Genomic DNA, 14,862 nt, shown 5'->3' with positions numbered 1-14,862 from the left:
CGGACCTGAGACTTTCTTCTACGCATTCATTCATTCTGGAACTCTTTTGTTCACTCTTCTGATATTAAAGCGGGCAAAACCTGCTTACTTTAGTTTGCTCCCAAATCCTTTTTTTTTTTTTTTTAAACTCAATTAAAATGTAGTTTTAGCATCTCTCTTCAAGCCAATGGACTTTGCAGATTAGAAATTGATTTTGGTGCCAATCCTGTAAATGAAACTTGACGTATTCCTTCGCTGCCGCTTCATTATCACAGCCATTACCGGCTGTCAAGGCAGGGTTTCGATTATAATTCATTAGGTCTGGTGGTAACATGAAAAGATTCTGCACCAGCTTAATTAAAAAAATAATAAAAGCTGAGTGAGTCAACATGAGGAGTCAAACACAATAAAGAAAACAAAAGGCTTCATCTCCACAAGTGGGTCACCTGGGTTGATTCCAGCTGCAAAGTCACCTTCACCATTATCTGACTGAGCTTTATTTGGCCGCCACCACAATCAAACGGATCATTTCAGTCGTCGGATAAGTGCGACTTCATTTGCAACTTTCACATACTTGTGTGCGGATTCAAATGCGGCCCCGGTTAATTACATTCAAGTGTTTGGCCGGCACTGCCGTCTGATAAGTAAATTGAGATGACTTGTTAAAATGTGAAGCTGCATTAAAGCAATTACAATTTCTGCCGCGCTAATTACTTTAGAGCCTCTGCTGATTAGTCCCCGCTTGTTTGCTCAGTATCTGAAACTTGAAGACGAAGCTGCAAAGACTTGTACTGTTAAACTGCAGGCCACTTCATCAGATTCAACACATGCAACCGGTATGTCATATGCAAAGAAACTGCTTATTCATTTATTCATTTCCTTTACCCGCTCTGTGCTGGAGCCTGGAGCTGTCCTGGGGTGCTGGCAGGTTACTCTCTGGACAAGTGACCAGTTCATCACAGGGTCACAGAAACAACCATCCACACTCACATTCACACCCAAGGCCAATTTAGAGCTGCCAATTACCCAAATTTTCATATGTTTGGACAGTGGGAGGATGCCAGAGCACCGGGAGAACCCTCTCAGAGACAGGGAGAACATCCAAACTCAAACACACAGAAAGACCCCAGACCCGGGAACCAAAGTCAGACCTTCCTGCTGTGAGGTTACAGTTGTACTGGTATGCATTTGTAAGTCAATATTAATATTATAGGAGTGGATTTGACATCAAGGTTCAATAACCAAATGTCTTCAATAAGTAGCTGTACCTTCACTTTTTAAAAAAATTGTCTAAATGTACTTTCCCCCACATGTATTATTATTTTTTTGCTCAAAGCTCATCAAATAAATCTTAACAATTTTAAGATAGTTCAGTATGCAAGGCGCACCACTGACTCAACTCTGCTTGTTCCTTCAACATATAACAGGTCGCAGATGGACCTGCCTCCAATAACCAAGAATATCTGCAATTTAGAAAGAAAGGCAAGAGAAAGACAAGCTGACTTTGCTGGTTGCAGTACTCCATGCGATTCAATTTCATTGTGTTGCTTAGGCTTTTTGGTGTGACTTTTCTTATCTTTTACCGTGAGGGACGGACAAGGCCTGTCAATGTTTAACCGAGATCGTAGAGCCACGAGTTAAATTTTACTTAGGTCAGAGCACTTGTAAAGAAAATATAGTGCAGCAAGGGAAGGTAAAGACAGGGGGAGTGGGGGGGTGGTCACAAGAATATCTCCTGAGTGGACACAAATATCAACCAGTTTGGACAAAACTGCATCAAGTGAATGAGATGCAGGTCAGTGTGATTCCACCTTCAGGTCCTATGGATAATATCACCAGAGAGGAAACAAGAAATGAGCCATGCGTCTAAGTACTTATTTGTTTTTGTTTTTTACAGCTTGAAAACTGACGTCGTTGACAGGAACAGTAAAATCAAACTGCGCTCATTAAATCGCCATTACGTGATTATAATCACGCCACAGACCAGCGTCACTGATCGCTCTCGTTGTCGTTTAAGGATCATTAAAAATGCCAGCGCACTCTCTTCACCTCCTGCGAGGCCAGAACTCTCTGTATAAAGGGTACTCATGCGCCATCTAGTGACAACATGTTACAAAGACTGAATATGAAACTATCGGCACTGACACACATCCTGAAACTCTAAATATGAAGGAAGATTCCAAATAACTTCCAATAAACACCAAAGCATGCTCTTGGAAGCATTTAAATGGACATATTCAATAATTAATTAATTTACTACCAACTGTCGACGGGTCGTCTCAATAATGTGACCGCGATGACGCCATTAACGGCGCCAAGAGTTGTGGTCATTTCACCCCCCCCAACCTTTTCTTCTTTTTAGAATTTGGCTAATGAGTGCGCTGTGTACTAGCTAGCTACATAGAACTTCCTAAACATGGAGTAGGTAGAAGGGAACGAGTGTATATGTCGGACACAGCAATGGCCATCAAATTCATGCTTCCTGGAGGTCAACCTGTCCACCTGTCATGATTGTGAATGACTTTCACCTGCGCTCACGGGACTGACAACAGGTGGATTGGAGCGAGGCAATTAGCAAGACAACCTCCCTGTTACTGAATGGTTGTGCCTGTGGTAGCCGCAGAGCATTTCCCTCCCCTCATCGAGCAATTTTTGGGCAAATTTTACATTTTTGAGTGGGTACCCGCTGAGGTGGTGCTGCTCCCCCTTGACTGGCACATCTACAGCATGTGCGGCGAGCCAAAACAGCTAGCAGTGTCTCCCAGCACAGTGTCAAGAGTGTGGGGGAGGTACGAGTGTCCCGGCAGGCGGTGGAAAGGCAGCAACCCAGCAGCACGACCGCTATCTGCTCTTTAGTGCAAGGAGGGACACATGCAGCACAGCCCTGATCCAAATCAGACAGCAACAGACAATGTAGGGAGTGCAGGTATGTGAAGTGGCATGTACACATTGTACCACACCAGAGCAGTGGGTTTGCAGAAAATTGGAGAGAAGATAAAATAGATAAACAAATAAATAGAATACTCTTTGAAAACCATTATTAAATGTAATCATGTGCTCTCACTTTCCCCACTTTTTTGGGTCAGTATTCTGAATTTGAGGCAGTGGATAAATTATTTCTTGATTATTTGTAAGGCTTGTCACATTGATCCCCAGATGGATTAAAAAAAAAAAAAACTCAAATATATTGTTGCACTCTTGATCATACCGTCAAGATCAGAATTGGACATAATATAAATATACTGTAATATCTGGTGTTGCACTTTTAAGAAAAGAGACCGTAGAAAAACACTTCAATAACTTTAATAAACGGTAAATACAAAGTAAATTCATGTCATGGCTAAACGTTCCAGCTAAACCTTACCTGGCACACGGTGACATTATCAATTTTGATGATATGACAGAGATGTGAAAGCCAGAAAACAGCACAGTGATGTATCTGACATTTGTACAAGCAGTCCACCCACACAGTGAGGAAAAACACTGATCGCCTCTCTGTCCAAGTATCTGTGAAATCCTTTTGTTCTGGACAGTCACACGGCTCTTTGGCCTCAGTTCTCACACTTCAGCCTCCTTCTGTCCCTCCTGCGGACCGTCTTCTGTTTCCGCTGCAGTTTCTGTCGGGACATTTTTGGCTCTCTGACGCTCAGCCTCTGTTATCGTCATCGGGTGCAGAGGGAAAAATCCTGACAGGCCTTTGAAAAGAGATATTTAGGGAGAGGAAGCACACATCTTTAGGCACCAACGCGCTCCAACAAACAATGGCAGAGTCGTTAACGGGGGCCGCTAAATCGCTCTAAAATTGTTCAGTTCTCAGGATAACATCGACTTTGCAGTTGCCTGCGTAAAACACAAGTTTAACTGGAACAAACTGATGCCCCCAGTCACCTGGAGTCTGCTGATTCCATTTGCAGCTTCAGCAATGAGAAGCTCTGTCTTTCAATAGGCCAATCATAGAGCGCTCAAAAACAACAGCTTGAATATATCCATGTGTGCTTTTAGTTAGCTATCACTAATACTTGCCTCCTACACACTTTGCTACATGGACACCAAATTACAGAGAAACACAAACACTCATGGGTGATAATGGCGGTTTGTTTTGACTGACGGCATTTATCAAATGTAACATTTTACACTAATGTTTATTACATCCTATTTGTTGGTAACGCTTTGGTGGCAAAGCCGTCAGGGTTTTTACCTGAGCTAGACACAACAACAATACATGGCAAATGAAAGTATTCTGCCAAGTTAAACAGCTTGCATCAGACTTCCGATTATTCCATAGTGTTAATATGAAATAAACAGTTTCAAATAATAAGCACCACTGTGTCTCTAGCTCTGTATTTTAGCTAAAAGAAAAAATAACTTCTCATAATGGAGCAAAAATAAATTAATTACAAGATCCATGTGATTGCTGTCAATACTCACCTAGCAGCTTGGCCACCGGCTTTGAGGGGTGGGCGCCACAGCCGATCCAGTACTTGATCCGGTCGAAATTAAAGCTGACAAGCTTCTCGTTGTAGATGTTGGGGAGGGGGTCGTAGGTGCCCAGCTGCTCTATGTATTTACCATCTCTTGCCCGTTTGTTGTACGCCGCCACAATGCGATAAAAAGGCCTGTTGGCTTGTTTGTGGCCCGCGAGAGCCAGTCGGATGACAATATAACCTCCGTGGTACTTCTTCAACAGGAGAGAGGCTGCAGAGTGAGACAAGCACCGTGCATGAGTCACTGAATCCACTAAAGGGATAGCTCACCCAAAAACAATATTGCCCATCTAGACCTAAAATATATATATATATATATATATATATATATATATATATATATATATATATATATATATATGGATTGCTTTGGTGTAAAGTTTGATTTGAAATTATTGTTTCATAATTGATGTTTAACATGGTTGACAAAATGAAGGCTGAATTCTTCTTCCTAACGGATTTAGAATGTTCCTCCTCACAAGCCACTGGCGGTGCACCAAAACATTTGCAGTCATAAAATTGGCAACCAGTGCAATATTAATGCATTAATTAACCTCTTTGCCATTCTGAAATAAGGGCAGGACATTCTCACAGATGTCTTTTGTCAAGGCATAATAATAATAATAATACTAATACTAATACTACTAACAATAATAATCTTCAAGGTTGTTTTAAACTATTCATTAAATAATCGTTAAACAATGTCAAACGTTTGTTTGTGGGCGCGAGACATTGAGAACAAGGGGACAAGTTTGCCCTTGAAATACACATCACACAAACAAGTGTTAACGTGTGACACCACGTATTTTCATTGTTCATCAACTGCTTCATGCAAACAGTGTTGTCACTGCCAGTGTACTTACATAGATGAACCATCGTGCCGGCTTGACCTGCAGCAGAGAGAAACACAATGATCACTAATTGCATACCGGACGCTCTTTTAAAAAACAAACAAAAAAACAACACACACAAACAAAAACGATAATAGCTGTGATTCTAGCTTATACTGTGTCAATCCAAATAACCCTGAATGTGTCGCTAAATGTCATCAGTAGCTACGAAGCTACTGTTAGCGGCTAGTTGAAATGAAGAGAAAACGTCCCCTTAAATAACCCCAACTTCACCCAGCTACCTGAGCAGATGCGGAATGCTATGAGGTGGAATCTTCCTCGAAGGGTTTTTACGTTAAACGGCCGGTTTGGTCGAACAATGTCCGTAAGTAGTCGGCTGTTTCAGAGAAGTGGCATAATGTGACACCGGTCAGTGCGCAGCCATGTTTAAACAGGAAGTGACGCAATGGCCGTATGGATCTCGCCGACCCTAGATGGCGCCGTTGCACCATACTGCAGCGAGAAGAGAAGCCGCTGTGCAAACGAAAAGTCATGTTTGAGACGTTTACTTTACTCCAGTCAAAAATGTGCATTTAAAACTAAGTTATAAACCGAGCTATATGCCTCATAATGACGGCTCATCACCTATATGGCAGACTCTACTATAAGGGAGCGTGAGGTGCAATTAAGACACCATTTATCAATATCCACCTGCGATGGAACAGAACCTTCTAATGAGCAAACATTTCCTTTTTCATAGGTAGACATCAACTTCAAGAATACAACATTATTACATTTGCATACTGCACATAAACCGCCACTGCATGGAAACATTCTGCCACATTTTACAATGACTCATGTGAACCGTGATCATTGTATTTTCTTACATGTATTGCATGATATATCTATGCATACGCTTTAGTTAGAAAACTCTCTTGCTGCCTCATTAGCTCCAGGCATCAGGAACAGACCCAGGCAGTCTAGAATATTTGGTCTACCAGCTTTCGGTGTAACGTTAATTTATTTTTCGCTTTGTCGACCATTGAGTATGTCACGTGATAAACTGCCCCCCACTGGCACCTTATAATATGCACCTTGCACTTTAGTCATAGAAGTTTACATTTTCCTCTTATTGCATGTTGTAAAAAAATATTGCATCGTTTTTAACTGTTGTGCCAGGAATATTACCAGCTTTGCTATCTGTGATAGCTGTATATTTGTATGCCTAATTACATATGCAAATCAATTGCATATGATTCACTGTGATGACCCCTAAAAGTGAAGAAAGGAAGGGGGGGGGGAGAGAGAAATGTGTAGTTCAGAACATGTGTGGTTCGGAACTACAAAATCAAAATTGAAAATATCTCAAAGTTCTTTTTTTAATTATTGATATTTTGAAATTGTTAGCCGCAGTGATTACAAAGAGCAAAACGTTGCAGCAAAAGTTGGACGAATCTGCCCTCGTGTCAAAAATGATGTAATGTAACACCATTACATCATTTTTGTTTTAAAAGCAATCAGATATTGAAGTGCTTCAAAAGAATGCTGTTTCGACTTCAATTGTTGCTCAACAGGGATATGAGAATGCCGTCATGATCATAACTCATCCACCTAAAACCAGCGTTGACTTTAAAAAATTGCTCCTGTAAATATGTTGGAATGGTCCGCCATCGTACATGTAGTCTGTAGTTGATATTCCCCTTGTGTCGTGTGTGTGTGTGTGTCGTGTGTGTGTGAGTGTGTGTGTGTGTGTGTGTGTGTGTGTGTGTGTGTGTGTGTGTGTGTGTGTGTGTCCGCCATCAGTGCAACTTGGTGCTTTATCTCGGCTCCCTGAGCTGAGGTGGAACACTGATTTCCTGATGAATTCAGGGGTCGTTCGCTTTGCCTGATGTCATCTGAGTGCAGCGAGATTTCTTCCCACTGGCAGCACAAACTGCCCCCCTCCCCAGCTCCAGTCTTGGAACATGGTGATTTCACACTCCTGTTGTGTAAAGCTTGTTTTTCTGTGTGGGTGTGACAAACACATGGCTTTCTGCGAGGAGAGGTCATTGAAGACACCCAACAGAGATAGATCTTGTTTTTATCCTTAAGAAATATCTAACCGTCCCAAATAATGACTGAGTTTGAGCTTTCATTTGATAACAGACAAAAATGGCTTCTGGATTTGTCCTAATTTAATGCCTTGCCCTACTCGGATCAAATGATTGAAAATTAGAAAGTTATCTTCATAATTTCCAACAAATATGAAAACTAAAATGACGCAATGACACATTTGAAACTAAGTGCAACTGGGGAACGTTACAAATACTAAAGAGAAACAAAAATGTATTGGTAGTTGTTTTAAATTTCTCTCTCCTCGTCTCACATTAAGACAAATCAAGAGAAACGAGATTACAGGGCCATTAATGAAGGATACTTTCACAATTTTGCCTGTTTGTTTTGTCACAGAAATCACAAATTAGTCTCCTCTCCGACCCGGGCTGGAGTCTGAGGAGGACGGCATCATCACTGACTTGACCACGTCTTTTCAGTGGAAAAATGTGAAAATGAATAGAGGCTTTACACAGTCAGGCGGCAAATAAAATGCATCTTACATGGTGAATCGGCAATGCGTGATTATCTGAACGGTGACATTGATTCTGGTTGTGGCTCACTCTCTCGTGAGGACCCCATGTTCCTTGGGATACCAAGACAAGTTGTTCCTCCTCTAATCATCTGTGACAGCTCGGTTAGAGACGCTCAGATGACCAGATATTTTGCTCGGAAAAGGCTAGAGGAGTCTGCTTTAAACAAAGAAGGCTGCTTTAGATATTGTAGTCAAAGATATCTGGAATCAAATCGATTATATGGGGGATGCTTCAACTATCTTCTAAGGACTGAGATGGCTCTTGTTTGTGCTCCCACTGAACTGTCTCACTGCTTTGTGAGAGGCTTCATTAAAAAAAAAAAAAAGAATGTATGTATATAAATATACTTATATATAAATATTTTTTTCTTTTTCTTTCACTGCTAAAATTGTTTGTCTATAAGAAATGACACGTCTTTGAATGTGATCTAAATGTGAAACTCGACCCTTCATTTCAACCATTTCTGTTGTGCGTTTATGATCTTCTTGCTTTCCGACCTGAATTTATTTCTTTGAAATTGACAAAAACAAATTCAAGACCTACAGTGTAAAATGTATAGAGACTGGAAACGGAATATTCAATAACCATCTATTTTGACACAGCCATTCACAGAACTGGGCTAGAGGGGACTTATTCACTGCACAGTGAGAATGAGGTGGATGTTATCTGCCCTCTTGGAAATCAGACAATTCATAGAACTTATTTCAAAACACACGTCATGACACAACAAATTGTGGTTCATGTGATCATACATCTATAGTTTCTGTTTTTCTCGTGACAATTACTTAATGTCCCTTGTTTTCACATCTGAGCAAAAGTTAGTTTCTCTCTGGAAAATAGAGGGGGTGGGAAAAAGAAAAATCACACATAGCATTTCAGTGTGAAATATAGACTCTCATTTGTAGATCCTGGCCATTCATCTGAATTCTTTAATTATTTAGTCATCTTATTCCTGGATTTCTTTCTCTCTGATCGAGAAAATTGAATCTCTCATCGGCAAGATGAGATTTATGTTTATTCTGTCATGCCACCAATTTGTCAAATTGAACCATAAAGTGAAAAAGTGTATTATAAATTCATGAAGTTCAGTTACAAACAATAATCAGGCTGACATGATCATATGTGACAATTTTGTATCGTCACTTATGGGCATCTAAACTGTCACCAAATCCATTTCAAACATCGTTTGTTAGCGTGCTTGTCTAAAGCCCATTTATCCAGTTACTTCAACAGGACAAGGTTTTAGCTCACAATACTGTGGTCACCCATAAAGCACTCACACGCACATAATCCTAACAACAATTTACTTAGCCCTTTTGTTTTATCTGTCGTGCTGCCATTCCATAGTCTCCAAGGCTTTTTTATGATGTGCAGTGTGCAACAATGCATATCATGTACAGACAAATCCTTTTCCAGAGAGTCGCAGAATGAAGAAATGCAACAATGGCCCTAATTTGGGCCTTATTCTCTCCTTTGTATTATCTTTTTATCATAATCTGTAGAGCGGGCTCGAAGTAATGTACATTTGTGACTGCAATTTTCAGCACATTGAACCGCAGGCGGCGGCTAGCTAGCTAGCGAGCTAGCCTGTCTTTGTTGGAGACGGAAGTGGACAACCAGCACCAGCTGTTAAACCTTAGTATAAAAATATGACACTTTAATGGAGACACTACCATTTATAATTTCGGAGCAATAACGTTCTTGAATCCCCCCTTGATGAAATCCAACCCAAATCCTAATTTATAAGTTTGGGAATCCTGGAGGCAAATTTTATTTCTGTTGAATCAAACCAGACCTTCTGTCTCCGCTGTTATTATGCCTTGAGCTATGCTAACCGAGTGATGGCTCCACCTTTCTCTTCTTACAGAAAAAAAGTTTTTAAAGCTCACTTCAAAAAAAAAAAAAAAATGGCAAGAATTTTCATAAAAAATGCCTCTTGCAAATGTTGCACTGCAAAGATTTTTTTTTTTTTGCGCTCCTAAAATGATTTTGGAGTTTTTAATTCTTAAGTTAAGAAGATACTCTAGATTTTCCCAACACACATTTACTCTGCAAACATCAATTTATACAGTGATTTGAACAGTTTGCCGTCACAGCTCTTGAAATGTAGAGCGAAGCCCCTGAAATTCACATGGATATGGAGGGAATGAAACTGCTTTTATAGTAAAGAAAAGAAAAAAAAAGCTTTGAATCCCATCATGAAAAGGGGGGCTATTCAATATGTCTATGTTGCGTACAAAAAAAAAAAAACAGCACAACTGCATTAATTGTGTGGGAAACACTGAAATAATCATCCGAGTTCAAACATGGGTTCTTGCCTTAATCACAGAATCACTGTGTCACACAAACCTCCTCAGTGGCTTACAACCATTTTGTGCCTCCGACCACCATCTCCGAACTTGATTATACATTTTCTAAGGCTCATTTTCAGGAAAACAAGTGGTCAAATGCTCAATTAGAGAAAATGACAGCAAAGGTTTTGTTGGCTATTTGTGAACGGATTTCTAGATTACAGTTTGTTTTTCTTTTTCTTTTTCTTTTTTAAATTTTAAGACCTGACTTTTGGGGGTAAAAAGAAAATGCGTTTAAAGCATGATCGATACAGTCATCAAAATAAGCTGTTTGAGTAAGCATCACTCATTGATTATTCATATGCATTACATAGACTTTTGCTAAATAAACAGCAGAATTTAATGGCATCCATTACCGTTGGTTTAAACTGTCACCATGGTAGATTGAGCTGACATTATCAGCATAACGGCTCTTGACAACGACTTTTGAGAATTAGATTAGCTGGTGATAAGAAATGAAGAAATGCTTATAGAACAATTCAGAATCCTTGCTCTTACATGTGTGGATGGTTCTAAGAAAAGAGAGGTAAAATAAGGTGTTTTTTTATTATTCAGGCTTTGCCCTCATCTTATCGCACTGCTTTCTCAACGTTTCAATGCTTGTCCGAGTTGTAACAAACGCACAGAGCACAGAAAAACATTGAAAAATAGCGGCTTTATTTTGGCTTAACTTTGTTGTTTTGGAAAGAACCTATATGTAATATTCTTTAGCACAGGGAGTTGGAATAATGGCTCCTTTCTGTTGGGCACCATGTGACTTTGAATCTGTGCATGAGATCTTTGTGATGCCCTCTGCTTTTTTTAAGCCTGAGCAGAGATGTTATGGTTGCAGAAAACACCTAATGGAAAGGCCGGATTTCGTCACACATGAAGGGTCAAGTGATCTCCCTCCCCCGGAAGGATTGGTCAGATGGTTGCAGTGAGACTAATTACGATTGCATGCAAAATGGAGGCATTACTTTTATCTTCGTTAACAAAGAGACTTTCTTTTCCCGCTTTGCTTTCCCCCCCCCCCCACCCCCTCCGCCCTTCCTCTTTTATAGATTTGTCTGCTGTTGCAGCCTTCGATGAAAGCAAAAATGCTCTGCGTTATTTGAAATTGAAACGGAATGTGTGCCGTTGAGGCGCCGGGGTGGGCGATGTCGTCAAACCGAATGGGCGTTTGGGTCTGTCGAGCCGCCAAGTTGGGCGACGATCCCGACTCCAAACGAGGTGCAGTGATGCAGCCCAGGTCAGCTGATGGCTCAGCTGATCCCTCTTCTCTCAACCTTTGGCAAAATTCAAACAGATCACATCGTTAATCTGCAACCGCTCGCTCGCTACCGTCAAGGGCTCCCTCACAAAGCTGATTCCATCGGTGCCGTTTTGCCGACTTCCATTCATCAGTGGCTGAATAATCGCATTCAAGTTGAACGTCGTTGAACGGGCCATAAAAAGCAAGATGGAGGCCTCCATTCTTTCTTCGTCCATCGTTAACTTTAGTAATAGTAACATAACTAATTTACTCCATGTATCTAGGTATGTTTAAACGTTGATTATAAGCAGTCTTAACCCATTGTGAGACAGAACTCAAGATAGTTTTCTGACCTCAAGTGGCAATACAAGTTCGCTTGTAATAAAGCGGCCATATTGTACCATCATCTATCTGCAGCTGCTCAAAGTTTTGGGATAGCATTATTTTGTAATATTTTTTTGTGATTGTATTGCATTATATAATCTATAAGAATACATATAATGTGAATCGTGAGATGCTTCTATCTCATGGGATGTTAGATGGTTTGAAAGTTTCCTAAATCCTTTGGTTTTATCACAAATATCCATCTGGTAAGAAGCCCAGAGAAAGTGCTTAGAAAGGGGACGCAAAACTTGGCCGGTCATTGGGCCAATCGTCTGTCCGTCACCTTTAAGCTGACCAGTTCAGCTTCAGGCCTTTGATTTGCGCAAAGGGCAACGCTAGCTGCGTGTTACAGCCCAAGGCGGGCCGCTGCGCGCCAAGATGTTTTTAGCGAAGCTCTTGGCACGGACACTCGGGAGTAAAGTGAAAACACGTTGTCCACAAAGAAAAACCTTGAGTGCCGTTTTTATTTTATTCTGTCAATGCGACAATACCATCGAGGATAACAGCATCCAGGCTAATCTCGTTAGCGGCAGCCCTTGTTTACTAGTTTGTTTTTTGTTTGTTTTTTTGAAAACAGCTCGGATCAGGGTTTTTTTCTCGAACCTCCCACCTATTTCACGGTGAAGAATCTGAAATAAGACTGGTTGAAAATGCTCCCTTTTGGAGTTTGTTAAGATGGATGAGCAAGATTTCAGAATTGGAATCTAGTCATCAAGCGTGTATGGAGTTGAGGGAAAAAATTTGGACACCTCCGTTAAGAATCACTCCTAAGCCTCCAAGTGCAGTTTTCTTAAGCAAAGACACACGCAACCCACATGTTCCTTTCGGCACGTGTGCTGCTCCATCCACATCCAAACTCAACGTTTCAGCAAAGTACACATTCATCCAGGACAAATAAAAATTGATTTTTTTTTTTTTTCTTGTTAAAAATAGACATACAAAATCAATCGAAACAAATTGCAATCGTTGGTGCCGGTCTGATGCAGCTGCATTTCCGAAAACCTTTTTGAACTGCTGCACTTCATGGCTATACATGTGAAGACAAAGGGACTGCTGCTCTCCTTTCGTTTTATCGCTTTCCACTGAGTTGTGGAAGGGAGCTCCCAAGATTAAGACGACGGCGCCAAAATGCATCTACTGTGCGGCCACTTCCTAATTTTGTTTGATTGAAAAGCTTTCTTTTGGTCACAAATTAAATGGCAAAAGTATCAAAATGACCAAAGTTAATACTCTCTCGACAGAGTGATGCTCCGCTTCCCTGGCGGAGCTGGAACGGCAAAGCCACACTGGTAGGCTGTGTGAGAGGACAAGCGGATTTGACATGCACATCAGAGCGTGATACCCGAGCATTTTGGTGCTATCACATGCCCCACACACGCACAAACACGCACGCACACACACACACACACACACACACACACCACACACACACACACACACACACACACACACACATTCGCTCACTAGTAGGCCACGACACACGCAGAGCATTCTTGGACGTGTAAAATGGATTTCAACACTGGTCAGTGTAATAAAATTGATGCCAACAAACCACAGTATTTACTTGCCATTAAGCTCACTAGTGGTTCCAGTTTACTCCTGCGTGTCTGCCCTTGTTACGCAAAGGCGGCAGACAGGTTTTTTCGTCCTAAACGCGGAAGGAAAATGTAGATTTTTTTTTTTTTACCCCGGCAAAATAACTTAAAATACATGTTGCTATTTAAAAAAAACTGCTCCTGGTTGTTTTTCTAGCCAAGCATTTGAAGTGTTATCGAGCAGGGGAGCAAATATCATGGAGGCCAATCTCTTCCTTAAAACGCTCGCTTACTGATTAAGTCTTGTGTTCATGCACACTTCAAGGAAATCTGTGATCTTTCCCATTTCAGGGTAACCTGTTTTTGGGTTTATGTGCGTGTGTGTGTGTGTGTGTGGGGGGGTTTATTTATTTTTTATGGGTTTTTTTTGAACACCCAGTAGCAACAGTTACCCCTTTGTGAGGCTGCCCCTCTCAAGGGAAAGTGACGCTGAAGCGAAGGCTGCCTTATCTTGGAAACATCGTGGGCGGCCATGACAAGTTACGCGCCGTCAACACGTTGGTTGCCCCACTCGGTTCGCCTTCGCGCCGCTCTGCGACGAATCATCAAAGACGCGAGATCAAGAATTTGGCTGCGGCACACTTGCGAACTGCACGAATTGTTTACGTGCCATTCGGAGTGTAAGAGGCGCGCTTCCGGTGAAACTCTCGCGGCCGGCGCCGCTCTCGCGTAAGGCAAGAGAAAAAACGGAAAAAAAAATACAACAGTTCGCCAAACTGGTTTTAAAAGTGTAAATTTATGCGACAGTTGAGACAAAGAGAGGTCCTTCGGAGCTTCGCCGCCGCGTTAAACTGAAGAGGACAGGTGAGCGCTGCTGTGGGCTGATAAGAGCCTTGGGATGCACATGCAACAGGTTCCTTAATGCAATTGTGGAAGTCGAATAATCGAGCGCCGCTCGCGCCGTTGTGAAACCGAGAGAGGGCAACAATCGTCACTGTCTCTTTGTCATGTGCTTTCGGAATTTTCTGCCCATTTGTTCCCCCCCGTTGCTCCACTGGCTCACAACTGTTGGACGGCTCTCATGAGGACTTTGCATTGTCGGTCGGCGGCGAGCGTTGTTTGCCCGTCATCTCCTTTGTCATTTTTTTTTCTTCTCTCCCGCTCGGCGCCTCTCCCGCCTTCCTCCACCACAGTCCCGTTTGTGGTGTCACAGCACCGTGTTGCATCGCTTGTTTTTTTGTTTGTTTTTGTTTTTGTTTTTTTCCGAGGGCGCATTTGACGATGCGCGGGATTCACACTATAATGACTTGTGACAGAATGTCTTCTGCAGATCTAGTCCCCCCCCCGTACCCCCCTCCATTCCCAACCCACCCACTGATGCCACCCCTGCACCTTCCTGCACCCATCCAGCTGAGTCCTGCTGTTTACCAGACGTCAA

The 14,862-nt window shown here is 41.7% G+C and overlaps 1 protein-coding gene across 1 annotated transcript; it reads right to left on the bottom strand.

Annotated features, from left to right (window-relative positions):
• Positions 1-3,266: 3,266 nt before the first annotated feature.
• On the bottom strand, positions 3,267-5,757 carry mrps16 (mitochondrial ribosomal protein S16). The gene is made up of 4 exons (XM_076025371.1): positions 5,596-5,757; positions 5,327-5,353; positions 4,408-4,674; positions 3,267-3,674 (listed from the first exon to the last, which is right to left on the bottom strand). The coding sequence occupies exons 2-4, from the start codon at positions 5,337-5,339 to the stop codon at positions 3,538-3,540; spliced, it is 417 nt and encodes a 138-aa protein (XP_075881486.1). The 5' UTR covers positions 5,340-5,353; positions 5,596-5,757; the 3' UTR covers positions 3,267-3,537.
• Between the last annotated feature and the right edge of the window lie 9,105 nt (positions 5,758-14,862).

Source organism: Nelusetta ayraudi, unplaced genomic scaffold (genome assembly GCF_046127955.1).
Source record: "Nelusetta ayraudi isolate G7.1 ecotype Tasmania unplaced genomic scaffold, CSIRO-AGI_Nayr_v1 ptg000017l, whole genome shotgun sequence".
NCBI classification, from domain to species: Eukaryota; Metazoa; Chordata; class Actinopteri; order Tetraodontiformes; family Monacanthidae; genus Nelusetta; species Nelusetta ayraudi.
The sequence above is the reverse complement of the archived record's forward strand: the minus strand, read 5'-3'. Positions and strand labels throughout refer to the sequence as shown.